The 14,333-nt window shown below is 36.1% G+C and overlaps 1 protein-coding gene across 10 annotated transcripts in view; it reads left to right on the top strand.

The window, feature by feature from the left end:
• Csnk1g3 (casein kinase 1 gamma 3) overlaps nt 1-14,042 on the top strand; it is an 81,226-nt gene extending 67,184 nt beyond the window's left edge. For 5 of the 10 annotated variants that reach the window (XM_004631331.2, XM_004631328.2, XM_004631330.2 and 2 more), the window contains 3 exons: nt 1,297-1,403; nt 1,914-1,937; nt 11,653-14,042. In XM_004631331.2, the coding sequence (XP_004631388.1) occupies nt 1,297-1,403; nt 1,914-1,937; nt 11,653-11,707 (186 nt within the window). In that variant the 3' untranslated portion in view covers nt 11,708-14,042. Of the gene's footprint in view, nt 1-1,296; nt 1,404-1,913; nt 1,942-11,652 lie in introns of those variants that run through there. The other 5 variants (XM_012514759.2, XM_023715340.1, XM_023715341.1 and 2 more) reach the window with 2 other exon arrangements.
• Nucleotides 14,043-14,333: the final 291 nt, after the last annotated feature.

Here is a 14,333-nt window from a genome sequence, read left to right as displayed (position 1 = left end):
TGTCCCAAATTTTCTGATCAAGGAGATCATGGGGCCAAAGAGGAAAGTGATCGATGATGTAGAGTGTGCCTAAGGAGAGTCACATGGAGAGAAAATATTCTCTCAGGCTTTCACAGAGAGCACACTGGCCAAGCATTGGCTATGACTCATCCACATGGCTGACACTGACAGAGGATCTACAATCCAAAAGCTACAAATCTTGTTGCATAAGTCTTGCTTTATCTTGGTCTTAACCATCCACCAGAAAAGTATAAAAATGAAGTATAAGAAGTAAAGCCATGGTGTTATGTTGAGCTGTAGGGGACACAGGTCAACAATTTCTGAAATTGCCAGTCAAGCAGAAGACCCAATACTATTATGGGCTACTGGACTCTTTTAGAATATTTTGCTGAGTTTACACACCTATAATATGCAAATGATGTAACTAAACAAAAAAGAGGATACAAATGAATGTCCATTTTGTATCTGTGTATTCAAAATGGTTAGGATAGATATATCGTTACATTCTCTGAATGAATAGAGGGATTTGTTGTAATAGTGTTTGTCAATAGGATATCATGTCTGCATCTTGTACAACAAATAGCCACTAGGGAGAGATATGCAATCTGTTAATTATTGAAACTGTCTTACCAATTTGATTTGAAACTGTCTCATTGCTATTTGTCTTTCAATAAAATTATGCAAAAATAAAATAAAATTACATAACTGTAAAAACTATCACAAAAAAGATCAGTGTAGGGTTACCTTTCAAAAAGCATAAAAGAGAGAAAACAGAACATTTTAAATGGAAGTAAGTTGAAAAGCACATACAAATGATTTTGATCTTTTTAGTTATTTTTTCCATTATGTATTTGGTACAGGGTCTCACTATGCAACTTGGACTTGTAGTGATCCTCCTGTTTTCAGCCTCCCCAGTGCTGGGATTAGAGGCGTGCTCCACTATACCCATACTTGGTCTCTGGCTCAGCATGCCCCAGGGGCGGGCCTGGAGTGGCATGCGGGATGAGGGATGGAACCCTGGTCCCTGAGCTTGCCAAAGTAGGCGCTTAATCTGCTGAGCTATCTCACCAGCCTCATTTTGATCTTTAGTAAAGTACGAGTTTTATTACTATATTCAGTTATGAACAACTACCTACTGTTATGTATTCCTGATAACTTTGTACTTTAAATACTTTAACTTTTACTGTGTATGTATGTGTATACACACACACATAAATATATATGTATGATATATGTATGTGCATGTGATATCCATATGTGTAATATATATGTATTTTTTTTTCTTTTTTAAAACAGGTCGTAAGTTCTACAAATGGAGAGTTAAACACAGATGACCCAACTGCAGGACGTTCAAATGCACCCATCACAGCCCCTACAGAAGTAGAAGTGATGGATGAAACCAAGTATGTATTGATTTTGTTTGTTTGTTTAATTTTTGTTCTTAATTGTTACATGTGGAAGATTGTCACACATAATTATTTCCGAACTTTTTTCTGAGGATAGATGCATGTCAGATAAGTGGTACACAGTACTTATTTTAATCATTGAATTTAATAAAGTATTCTAGTAATTTTTTATGCAAAAAATTATTTAAGAATTGGCTAAAATTCTGATTTAAAATTAATAACGTTTTTAGCTTTTGATATTTGCACAAAGGTTATTGCTGTACTGTTGATCATCCCTTTAAATATCAGAAAAATTAATTTGTAAAATGCTGCATGCTTTCCTATTTGTTTCAGTTTCAAAAATTTAAATTAGAGTAATGCTGCTTGGAAAATGAAGCATGAAAAACATGATATCATTGTGGGCTGTTTCTGATGATCTCTCTTTTTTCTCTCTGTCTCTCTATTTTTTCCTCTTTTTTTTTTTTGTTTATTTTTCTTTTCTTTCTCTTTTTTCTTTTTTGTGTATAGCTGCCAGAAAGTGTTGAACATGTGGTGAGTTCTCAAGCATAGGCAGGCAGAAATAGCTCCATTGACTATAATTTCAAAGATTTAGCATCATTTTGGATTTAAAAATAAAAACTTCTAGATATAAAAATTACAATTGGTAATTTATTTAAAAGAATTTGCTATTAATATTAACTCTGAAAAGTAAGACACAATTATTTGAGGAGCTCTTTTGCCTGCTGCAACTATTTGCTTCAAGTGACACAGATTTGGAGGCACTTTTTAGTTATGTAGATGGCATGCCGACCCTGCTTGTGCTTGCGCATTTGTTTTGTAATAGAGAGTTTTTGTTGGATATTTTAAATAGATAGGTTTTCATGGGTTTTTTTGTTTGTGATTATTGGATACGTATAGAAGATCCCCTTTCCATTGTATCACTAAAATAGTATTTCATTTACTAACCAGTTGTTGTTTGTCATTGAATACAGTATTGATACATTTCACAATAATCTGTAAAGAAAGTAATGTAAAAATTCATCCAAATAATTCCTGTCAATTGCAGATACTATGAAAAAAAAACTATGTCCTTACTACTAGTGGTAGAGAACTTAAATTACTTAGTTGTAATACTGTATTTAAAAGGCTCTCTCAGTTTCACAACAGATTTTGAGTCAGCCTTGGTGTGAATTAGGGAAGCTGCTTAGATTATTAAACTTTGAAGCATTTTCCTTATATGCAAACATATATAATTTGCTTATGTTCATTTGCAGGATGAAAAATGAGAAAATATTTGTGGATACTTCTCTTTAGTGAGCAGTATTTATTCATTTTCATCAGCTTCACTCTAGAATTTATTGACACTGTGACCAAATTTAGCATATTTCATAACCAGCTATGTACTAGTTAGCTGTGTTTTTAAACAAAAATTAAAACCACAAGCTTATATTTGTGAATTTTAGGTGCAGTTATGAGAGGAAAGTAGGACAAGCAGTGCAGCAAGTAAGGGTGCACACCGTTCACAGTAAAACAGCATTTGTACATTCTCACTTCTGCCATGTATTTATTGCTTTCTTAAACTTGTTTTCCTGTAAAGTGATATTAATAATATGAACCTCCTAAGTTAATGAGAAAACCAGACATGAAGAATCTCTGGTATTTTGCCTTGCACAGGACAGGCACCCCATCACTCCTGTTCCCTACTTCTCTATCTCCAGCTGCCCGTGGCCTTTCTCATCACTGCTTTTTCCAGGCTGTTTGTGTTTTATTTTTATTTTCATACCTGTTTTTCTCTGCAACTGGCCATGCTGTGTTCACACCCTTCTAGAGATCTGGCTTTTAGTCAGATCTGCATTTATCCATTTAGTCTTTCAACAGTTATACTGCTCAATTTTCAGAAATACCTCATATTGCGCTTGCTCTTAGAGTACAGACTGATGAGAAAGTCTGTAGTTGCTTTAGCGTGAACTTATAGATGTTACATACTACGAAGATATAAAAAGCTTAGAATTTGTAAAAATAAGATTACTTCCTGATCTTGATGATTGGAGAGTGCTTTATAGAGGTGGATCTGAAAAATGATGTTCTAATTTATTTAGTTGGGGTCAGCATAGGTATGTATGTGTAAGGGCTTATGGTTACTCTCTGTATAGGTGGAGGATGAAAAAGAAGAAAGTGATAAGAAGGCTGTTTCTGAAGGCACCATTCTCCCTTTCTACTGGAACCCTTTATAGTTTTCACAGTTTGCCCCTTTCCTACCTTTCTTCATTCCAAATCTATATTCCATTGGTTTAAGTCTGACTTTGTTATGTTATTCTCTTTATATATCTCCTACTTCATGGAATGTTCTTAATTTGTTGAAAATAAGACTTTTTAATTTTTATATTCCCAGCAGCCAAACCATTGTACCTCCACAAATTATTACTAAACAATAAGCTAAATAATGTGGAATATGTATGTGACGACTATCATATGACAATATAAACGAGAAATATGACATACTAGGTGATATAAGACAAAAACACAGAAGGCTACATATCATGTGATTCTATTTAAGTGAACTGTTCACAGTTGGCACAAAAATTAGATTAATGTTTGCCTGATTAGGGAACAGGACAGTGGGTATGACTTCAGACAGAAATTAGAGTTTCTTCATAGAATGATGGAAGCGTTTGGGCATTTAGTGGTGATGGCTGTACAACTCTGCGTACACCGCTACATTAAGCACTTTAGAAGGCTAAATCTCATGATAATTAAATTATACCTTAATCAAGTGTTATTAAGGAAAATGAGGATATCAGCCCATGGTTTCAGTGAAACTGTCCTTATAGGTAGGTTACAGGAATCATCCAAACTTCTTTATACCCCTTCATGAAAACCTTTCCTTAAACACATAACATATTGGGGCTTTTTCTTTAATTAGGGTAATTTATAACATACAAATAGGTTCTTTTAAAAATCGCTTATAGGCTTTTAGGCTATGGTTAATAAATGTGACCATAATTTCCATGTCCAGATTATATCATCTGATTCTCTTTAGATTTTTAAGAGAACCTAGTAGGAACTTGAGAATTTTCTTTCAAAATTTTTTTTCCTTATGACTGGCCAAGATTCCTTTTATCCCATCAATTAAAATGTAATCTGTGATGGACAGCTAAGCACTTTCAAGTTTCCTAGTACCTCTTTGGGGCAAATACGTGATTTCCTGCCAAATGAAAACATTCTGTCCATCCATGTATGAAATGGCCCCTTTGTTAGTAATGCAGTTTTGCCTTACTTGTTTATTGTCACTGAGAACGTTATTTCATGATCAGAGAAATGATAGTGCCTGCCAGGTATTTAGATCAAGGCTTCCTTTAATTGCTTTTATTTTCAATCTTTCTTTCTTTCTTTTTTTTTCTTTCTTTCTTTTAATCATTCATTCATTGTTGAACACAGGTTCTTACTTCATAGCCTGGATGCAGCTTGGACTCATAGTGATCCTCTTGTCTCAGCCTCCCCAGCTCTGGGATTACAGGCGTGTGCCAGCACGCCTGGTTTGGGGGCCAGCGTGGCACACCCAAGGTTTCGGGACCTGAACAGCATGCAGTGCCGGAATCAAACCCGGGTCCTTGTGTTTGCCAGGCAGGCACTTATACTGCTGAGCTATCTGCCCAGCCTCTAATCATTTACTTTTTAAGTAGTGCCTTTTTTTTTTTTTTTTTTTGTTTTCTTTTCTAATATTTACTAAAGAAATCATTGTGTGTTTAATGTGAAGGCTTAGGTGCTGTTAGGGAAGACAGAAAATCCACCGAGTTTTATATAACCCTAGCTTTAAATTAGTCATGGGCAGGGTTTTAAAAGTATACCAATACTTACATCATATTTTCATTTTCAGAGTTTAGATTTGACTAGTCGATCTCTGATGGGACCTAGTTTTCAATATTTATAAAAAGCTTTACAGGTGATAGCTAATATTGGAGGACAGGAGAGGATCAAAGCTGTTAGAGAATAGAGTTCACACTTCTGCCTGGGAAGTTCAGAGGTCTTCCTCGGAAAGGGTACATGTTCAGTGGTTCTCTAGCATGAGGATGGGATGAGTAGAAGTCAGAGGGATAGCTTTCAATAAAGGTGTGGAGTAACAGTGGGGAGCAAGGATAGAGTGGAGTGGATTTGAGGAGTAACCTGTGTGAACGCAGAGAACTGAGACAGGCTGTGTGTCCCATCTCAAGAGGACTTTGGTACCCAGGTAAAGAAGTGTAGACATTATCTTTGTCAGCACAAGAAAGCAAGCTGTGATGATTTAAAACCAGGAAACAGTGGAATCAGCTGAGCCTTAGGGAAATTAATTCAGCAACAATTTTGAAGTTATGTTACTTCCTGGAATTCATTCAATTGTAAGAAGTGGCTTAGGGTATAAATTAGTTTCTTATGAATATAGATAGAGAACTTATATTTTAAGTCAGTAGTCTCCAATGATTAAATAGTTTTTAAAAAATGTATTAAGATAAAGTCTGTCTGTTCATTCAGTCGTAAGTGTTCAGGACTTTCATTGTCTACAATTGTAAAGATTAGCAAAGCATAGTATGTTTCCTTGAGATTTTAATGAGAAAGAAAAGCATTAATATTATAGTGCAAAGTGATAAAAATTATGTAATGGGTTTGAGGGATGGTAAGTGAATGTTAGGTATGAAGAAGACCATGCGTAAAGATACACAAATATGAAAGTCCATGTTTTATTTCTCTAAAAATAGCAAGTAATATTTGCTTTAATTAACTTCCTTCTCTGTTTTCCTTCTTCCCTAGTAGAAGATGAGACTGAGGCGAGTGTGGAAATAGATGAGGAGCCAAATTTGAAGGGGGCAGATTGGATAGACTGACTTGAAAGGGAATTCTGTTACAAGGCTCTACAAGGTAGAGGGAAGATGAAAGTTTCTGAACTAAGTTAGGCTGAGCAGATGGGACAATTTTGCAAGTCATCTCAGAATGTAAGACTAATTGCATATAGATGGAAAGGGTGAGACTGGAGTTGAAGAGGGATCTGTATGTTCTCATGAGGAGTTATTATGTGGATGGACTGTCTGGTCTCAATTCTTCTTGCTTAACCAGTTTCTCTATTTTTTTTAAAGTCAAGAGATCTGAAGACATGAAGTAACACTTTAGGTATTTTAAGTGGAGGAAAAATGCTCTGTTAACATATATAAATAAGTTTTGTATCATCAACCCAGGCCAGGAAAAGCTAGGTGCCGAAGTCCTAAGAGAATAAAAACGGGCCAGGGAGGTAGTTCATTGGCATAAGTGCCTGCCTGACAAGCACAAAGTCCTGAGTTCGATCCCTGGTACCAAAAAAAAAGAAAAAAAAAAGAAAAGAAAAAGGAAGATACAGATACTCTGAGCCAGACAGAGGATGAAGAGGATGAGTCATTGAGTCATTGTAACAAGGTTAAGTAACAAGTTCAGGTGCAGACAGGAAAACACATTTCAGTTTCTGGGTGGACTTGAGATAAAGGATGTATAGCATAACACAGATCAGGAAAAGAGAGTCTAGCAGGAGAAAAAGGTAATGACAGAAAGGGAAACGATGGTGGAATGTTAGCACCAGGACTTTGGCTGTGACAGTCTGTGTTTTCTGAAGTGTCACACACTACACTTTGGCCCAGAATGATTTCTTTCTTTCTGCCTAAATAGTGTTTAATCCCACAACCTTAGGATGTATCAGAAAAAAATTTAATATTCATTCCTAAAGGATTTTTAGAGCAGAGATGTAATTTTGAAATGTTAGATTAGCTGCTGAATGAGTATATCAGAACACAAAGCTGACTTGTGAGAGCATGCAGTCCCCCGGGACCACCTAGAAATTATGAAAAAGGACCAATGGAGAAGGAGGATTAGCAAGTACTTGTTTTAAATGTTTGGTAAGCTTAAGCATTTTCTCTAGTATAGTTGTCAGTTGTCTAGATCTGAAGATATGAGCCATTGTGTAAGAAAATATAGTCCCTGAACAGCCAGAAGCAAGAAGAAAGAAATATTTAAAAATTATATAAGTGTGGATAATTTTCTAAGTTTGGGTAATTTAATTTATTCCTAAAAACAGTGTTTATGTAATCTGTAAGAATTGTTGTATGTGCTAATTCCTGAATTCTTTTTTTTTTTTTTTTTTTTTGAACCCAGGGATTGAACTCAGGCTTTTGTGCTTGCCAGGCAAGCCCTTATTCTACTGAGCTATCTCCCTGCCTCCCCCCCTTTTTTTTAATATTTAGTACAGGGTCTACAGCGTCTCACTGTGTAGATCGGACTCATAGTGATCTTTCTGTTTACAGCCTCCCAAGTGCTGAGATTACAGGCGTGTGCCATCACTCACAGTCTGAATCACTCTCTCAGTGTGCCCTGCGGGTGGGGCCAGCACAGCAGGCTCTGAGATTGAACCCCTGGTCCCTGAGTCTGCCTGAGCAGGCGCTTTAATCTGCTGAGCTATTTGACCGGCCCAATTCCTGGAATTCTCATTTTTAGTCATTATTAAAAAGTAACTGATGTCTTCAGTACCTTTCCACTCCCTTTAATCATGCCAAACACTAAAATTACATTGTTTCTTTTTATACATTTGCCAAATCATACAAACTGAAGGCAAGCATACATATAGTATCTGTAGTGTTCAGCTACAGGAAGGCACTGGTCACTTAGTAGCCTTAGAGCTCTGGGTCTGAGGCTTCTTAAGGCTTAGGGAATCCGAAAGGGTAACTTGACAGTTACAGAGGGAGATCAGTGCTTAACTTAGGAATTCAGACACTCACAAGAAGCTAGTGTTAGTTATTTTTCTTCACAGAAGCCTCACATAGGCAGAAAAATAGTCATTTAGTGAGGTTTCTCTAATTTGTTATCAGTAGATTAGAATTCTGGATTTAGAATACGCTGCAGAATTTTGACAGACTTTAATTAAATGAGTGCCAACTTTAATTTGTGGAGATACTTCTGTGAGAAAGTTTTTATAAAGCTTACATTTAAGCGTGAAGGAAGATAATAAGCATAAAAGTAAAAATTTCAGGACTGGGAAGATAGCTTAGCGGTCTAAGCACCTGCCTGGCAAGTGTAGTACCTGGGTTCGATCCCCAGTACCACATGCTGTGCTGACCCCAGAACCCCAGATGTGCTATGCGAACCAGCGAAACCAGGCATGGTGCCACATACCTCTAATCCCAGCACTGAGCAGGCTGAGACAGGAGGATGACTGAGTCAGAGCTGCGTAGCAAGACCTTATACCAATTAAATAAATTAATTAAAAAAAAAAAAAAGAATTTCAAAGTGGTGGTAATAAAAGGAAAATAAGCCCATAACATGGTAGAGTATTATGAACCAGAAGTGTTTCAGAATGACTGCTTGAGTGCTGGACATAGTTGAATTGAGGCAATTTATTAATCATTAACACTATATGCCAGCTGTTTTAGAAATGACTGTTACATCAAGAAATCAGCCACATGTTAAAAATACCAGTTTACTTGTAAAACTTCTGTGTGTTTGTATTTGAGCATCTATGTTCATGGCCTATAAAGCAATGCTGCCCTCTGCTGGTAGTCTCTTTAATAGCTTGCCACTTCTGCAACTTTTCTGAGTATATGCAGTATAGTGGGATTTATTTCTGAAATAATAGATACCATTTTTAAATTGTGTTTGAGTAAAAAGTTTCTATCATGAATTCATTTAAAATTTTTACTCAGTTTCAAATAAATGCGTGTCATAGTTTTCTGAGTTCAATAAGCTTATGTTACCAAGAGAAAAGTTAAGAAATGAGACCTTCAGAACTGGAGTAGGACCGGCCAAATACCTCAATGGATTAAAGTGCCTGCAAGCAGGCACAGGGGCCTGGGTTTAGTCTCCTGGCCTATCGTGCTGGCCCCACACCCTGAGCATGCTGAGACAGCAGTTGAGACTGGGCATGGTGGCGCATGCCTGTAATCCCAGCTCTGGCAGGCTATAAACAGGTGGATCACTATGAGTCTGATCTAGTAGTGAGACCCTAAACACCCTGTAAACCCTTTCCTAAAAATCAAAACAAAACAAAACACCAGAAAAAAAAAAGAAGAAGAACTGGAGGTAATGCTAAAAAAATCAGATAGGCAATGTGGATTGCTAATAAATGTGTGGAAATCTTGGTGCTTGAGCTTGTTTTTCATAACTATTAAATCTACCATTCTAAAAAGCTCATATAAATTACAATATCTTTTAAGATAGAAAACAAATTTTAAGAATGTGCTTTTGGATTTGAAATGTCAAGTGATAGTATTTAGGAACAGTAAAATTATATAAAATATTGCATTAAGCATTTTAACCATTTAATAGTAGTATGTTAAATATGTTTAACATACTAGTATTAAATCAATAAATTTTCATTGAGATATGACAAACACAATTCTTGAATATAATATTGCAAATGTACTGTTTAAATATTTGGCCTGTTCTTTTTTTGGGGGGGAGCAGAACTGGGGATTGACCTCAGGATCCTGCGCTTGCCAGGCAAGCGCTTATTCTACTGAGCTCTCTCCCCGGCTCCCTGGCCTGTTCTAACTACTGTTTTTTTAATGTTTTACCTTTCACCATGGTATGTGTTATGTTTAGCTTGCAGATCTTGAATTAAAACATAAAAATCCTTTTATGAATGTGAATTGATAAGAGTTACAAAAGGATCTTCCTGAGATCATAGCATGTGTCGTCTTTGAATTGACAGCTTTTGGTGGTAGACACAAAATATGTGTGCACTTGCGCACTGGACATGAGCAGAAAATTCAAGGAGATCCAATGTATCTATTTGCACGTACCAAAAGTCAATTGAAGCTTAGTAATCAAAGGTGACTTTTAGAGGTGGCTTTGTTTGTTTTACAGATGCCTCACTATGTATAGTGCCTTTTGTGTGGGTACTCTGATTTATTTTCTCTGATTTACTCTGATTAGTTAGCTCTTGGTTAATTTTCTTGTTGCTGAGACAAAATAGCCAACGCCCAAAGTTAAGGGAGGAAAGGTATATTAGGTTCACAGTTGGGGGCTTTGGTCTGTGGTTGGCTGGCTCCAAGGCAGGGCTGTGTGGTAGAGGGGCAGCTCCTCACAGCAGGCAGGAGGTGGCAGAGCAAGTGATAGAGAAGACAGGCGTCTTCCAGTCTCTTACGTTGCATTGAAGCTGCTGAGTTTGATGCCATCCCAGTCAGTGAACTGATTTAGTGATCATCCACTCTTAATTCTAGCATTGTACTCTTAATTCTAGCATTGTACCTTGAGTTAGTCACACACTGAAAAAGCTTCATGTATGACCACATGAGGCTCTGAGGGGACATCTAGACACAAGCCATAAAAGATAAAGACTTTTTTTTTCAGGTGTAGAAAAGGAAAAAAGCCATACCCTCACACCTTTATTTGATTGAATGCTGAGCTTTTAGGATATGCATGGGGTGGGGGTGGTATATATGGGAAAGAAGCAGAACAGGGAGAAGAAAACAGTTTGATTTTTTTATTTTTAAAAATTTTTTTTTCAGTTTTAGCTTTTAGGATGAGTGCTGTTCAGTGATTCTCATTAACTTTCAGTTCATAGCAGCTTCAGCATCATTGCCAAGCAGCTATGATGTTGCATCGTGCTATGACTCAGAGACTCTACAGTTATAAAACTTATCTTGATTATGCTGTTTTAAATGTTTTGTGTAATTTAACTTTAAAATAATTTAAACTTGACATTTTTAACAAATAATTTAAATGTGCTAGTCTTGTCATACTTTTTAATGTATTTTGTCTTTCAGTTTGTAGGTATGATGGAAAAATGTTCATTGATGAATATATTTTGGATTTCTCTTTTTAACTTTGGAATGTGCAATGATTCTATGTGAAAATGAAATCCCAGTGCTCAGATCATTATTCTGTCAGTACTTTAGGCAGTAATGTATAAGACATCAGGAAGAAAGGGCAGAGTTGCAGGGTCTGAACTTTATAACTGCATGCCAGTGCCAGAGATTACTCAGCATCCTAAATAAAGTGTCATCGGTCAGCTGGGGATCAGTACACCCACCCTTAAGTATCATGTTCTTGGAGCAAAGCTTTTGAATCTAGTGGTTCCTTTTTATGTCTTGCTATAACTAAAAGGCATGTTGAGGAAATGTAACTGTGCAACTCTGCTGTAGTTCAACTAATCTGTGTGCTTCACTGGTATGCTCATTGTTTATGTTGCGCTAGCTTGTTGCTTTTTAGAACCATTTAGGTAAATGTGATTCAGCCTTTGATAATTTTAGTGAAAGAATATTTCCTTCATCTGCAGGTGCTGCTGTTTTTTCAAACGAAGGAAAAGGAAAACCATACAACGCCACAAGTGACTGGAGACAGACAGACCATGGGGGAATTACTTAAATGTGCATCTGCTGTCTTCTGATTAAAATCATCTCCATAGTGACCACGTATATTTTCAAAGACTCGCTCTCAGAAACAAATATGTCATACTTTCATACTTCATTTTGTGGTTGTCTTACATTCATATTTTTTTTCATTGTTAACTTTTATAGAAGCTTTAAAGTTTTGTCGAACATGAGTGCTTTGCCCATCAGTGAATGGAATGGACCAATGAGGTGGTATTGATGAATACAGTTCTGTAGGACATTCTTAAGAAGCTCTTCTCTTGTTGTAGTGAGCAGTACAGTATCTTAATTGTCAAGCAATTGTATAGCTAATTTGGTTTTTGTATCTTCTGCAAGAGCAAAAACAAGCAGGAATTTTCTTTCTAGTAGATAATGCAGCAGAGAAAAGAGCTCCCCAAATATTTAAAAATGAAAAAGGCTGTTCATATTTTGTGACATCTGCATTGATTTCAGTATTCCTGATGGTACTGTTATTCATGAGTCATTCTGACATTGTTGCTGTGGAATCATGGTACAGTCGCTGCCCAGAGGTACTGAGGAGACAGCTCTGGGGCTTGGTGGATGGTGGTGAGGATGAGTCACAGGCTGTGTGGGAGACGCAGACCCTGCTTTTGTTGCACCACTGTGTGAAGTACAGTGCTACAGAAGTGGCAAAAGTGCTTATTTTTTAAAAATGAAAAAAATATTTGTATAATGTAACTTTATGCTTCCAGACAGTAATGTATGTTAAATAGCAAGAAATGAACTCATTGAAAAGTGATATATGGTGGAGTTTTTTTTTTTTAATACCTAAGGAAAATAAATAAATGTGAATCTTGTTGCAAGGTATTAGTTTAAAACCAGAGAGATCTCACTGAAACCTACTGCTGAGTAATTACATTTCCCTTAACAAAAACTTTGGATGTGCCATGCAATGGTGTGTTTATATTTTGTTCTTTGATTAAAAGAAGGACCCCCCAGCAATAAAACTGGGTCATTCTGTTGCCCTTTGTACTCATTATTCTCTTGTATTCAACTTTGCTAGTTATCTAGAATTTTCCTACTCTTTAGTGTAATTGTAGTGACTGAAAAATTTTTTGGAGAGGATGGGGTAGGCACTTTGCCTCCATAGTCTTTCAAAGTGCCTGCATATGCACAGCACACAGTTCTGTAAAAGAGGAAGCCATTCCACTTTTCAAGCATGCTTTGTTTTAAGCCATAAAGACACGGATGTACTTTTGTCACATTCTGCTAGCCAGAATTTTCAAGAAAGAACAAAAAGACTGACTGGAAAGAGAATTGTTTTGATCAAATCTCATCATGTTCATCTTCCATTTACAAAATGTTACTTCTTCCACGCATCTGTTATTGTCTTTGTGTACCTCCAAGTATGCTTATTTATTTTTATTGCCTCAAGGTAACATTTAAAATGTGTATTAAAGTAAATGAATCACAGTTTTTTCATCATGACATTTACAGGGATTTAATTGTACTTTGTAATTTATTTTTCTTACTAGCCAAAAGTTCAGTGCATTGTTCTTGATGAAATAGACACCCATGTGAGCACTGTAATCAGGACACTGTTTATAATTGTTGCTCTGAATCCTATGAGTGATTTTTTCTTCATTTTCAAGACCTACACTCACCCTAGCAAGTACTCACTATATAATTTGGGCCGTTGTTTCCATGCTATGTATTTGTACACTGTCAGTGTCTTAAACTACAGGAGCTATATACTGAGTTTTTGTTTGCTTTGAGCAAGGTAGATGGATGTTTTGGCCATTATAATGTGAAACCACTTCTTTCTTTACAGTATTTGACCAAATTTGTGTGTCTATGATATTTGTAAATACATGCTATGTCTGTATTTCTTATCATAAGCCTATTTAGTTTTATTCTCAGTAGGGTTTTTCAGACTGTACAGTGTTTATATGATCTGAACTCCTTATACATAAGAAGGTGTGTATATTAATCCAGTTATGGACTTAAATATTTTAAAAGTATAAATACCCTTATTTGCTGCAAAGACCAGTGTGTAGACATTTGCTTTTTAGCAATATTTTTAAGTGCTCCATTTTAATGCCAAGGAGTAAGTCTTTTGGCAACACAAACTGGTCAATAATAGGTAATGCAGGTATGTTCAGGTTAGGCCAACAATGTTCTGCATTTTTATGCTTCTTTTCTGTCAACACTAATGAAGTCAACATTGCCTGAATGTCTGAATAATGAAACACATCCCTGTTTAAAGTATGTAACTGAAAAAGAAATAAAAAATAAAGGTAGTTTTTCTAAACCTGCTCTTTCCCCTTTCATCTAAGTATGGGTAATACCATTCACTATGGTAATAATTGTAATAATTCAGTTCATATAGACTATTATATATGAGAAGCAGAGGTAAAGGAATATGCTTTTGGTTACCTTGTTAGTTTGGTTTCATTTGGTTTAGTTTGGCTTTTCTTTGTGGGAACACATATCAGGAGAGACCGAAGATGTCTTTGTTTTCTTTTTTAAAAGTTTCTAAACTACTTAATAGAGCAATTAGGTAACACTATCTTATAATAAACTAAGATAAACAATTTTATTCCATTCTGAAAACAAAATCTTCTGT

The sequence above is a fragment of the Octodon degus genome, unplaced genomic scaffold, assembly GCF_000260255.1.
Source record: "Octodon degus isolate 3935 unplaced genomic scaffold, OctDeg1.0 scaffold00040, whole genome shotgun sequence".
NCBI lineage: Eukaryota > Metazoa > Chordata > Mammalia > Rodentia > Octodontidae > Octodon > Octodon degus.
Note: the sequence above shows the minus strand (reverse complement) of the source record. Positions and strands in the feature narration are given on the sequence as shown.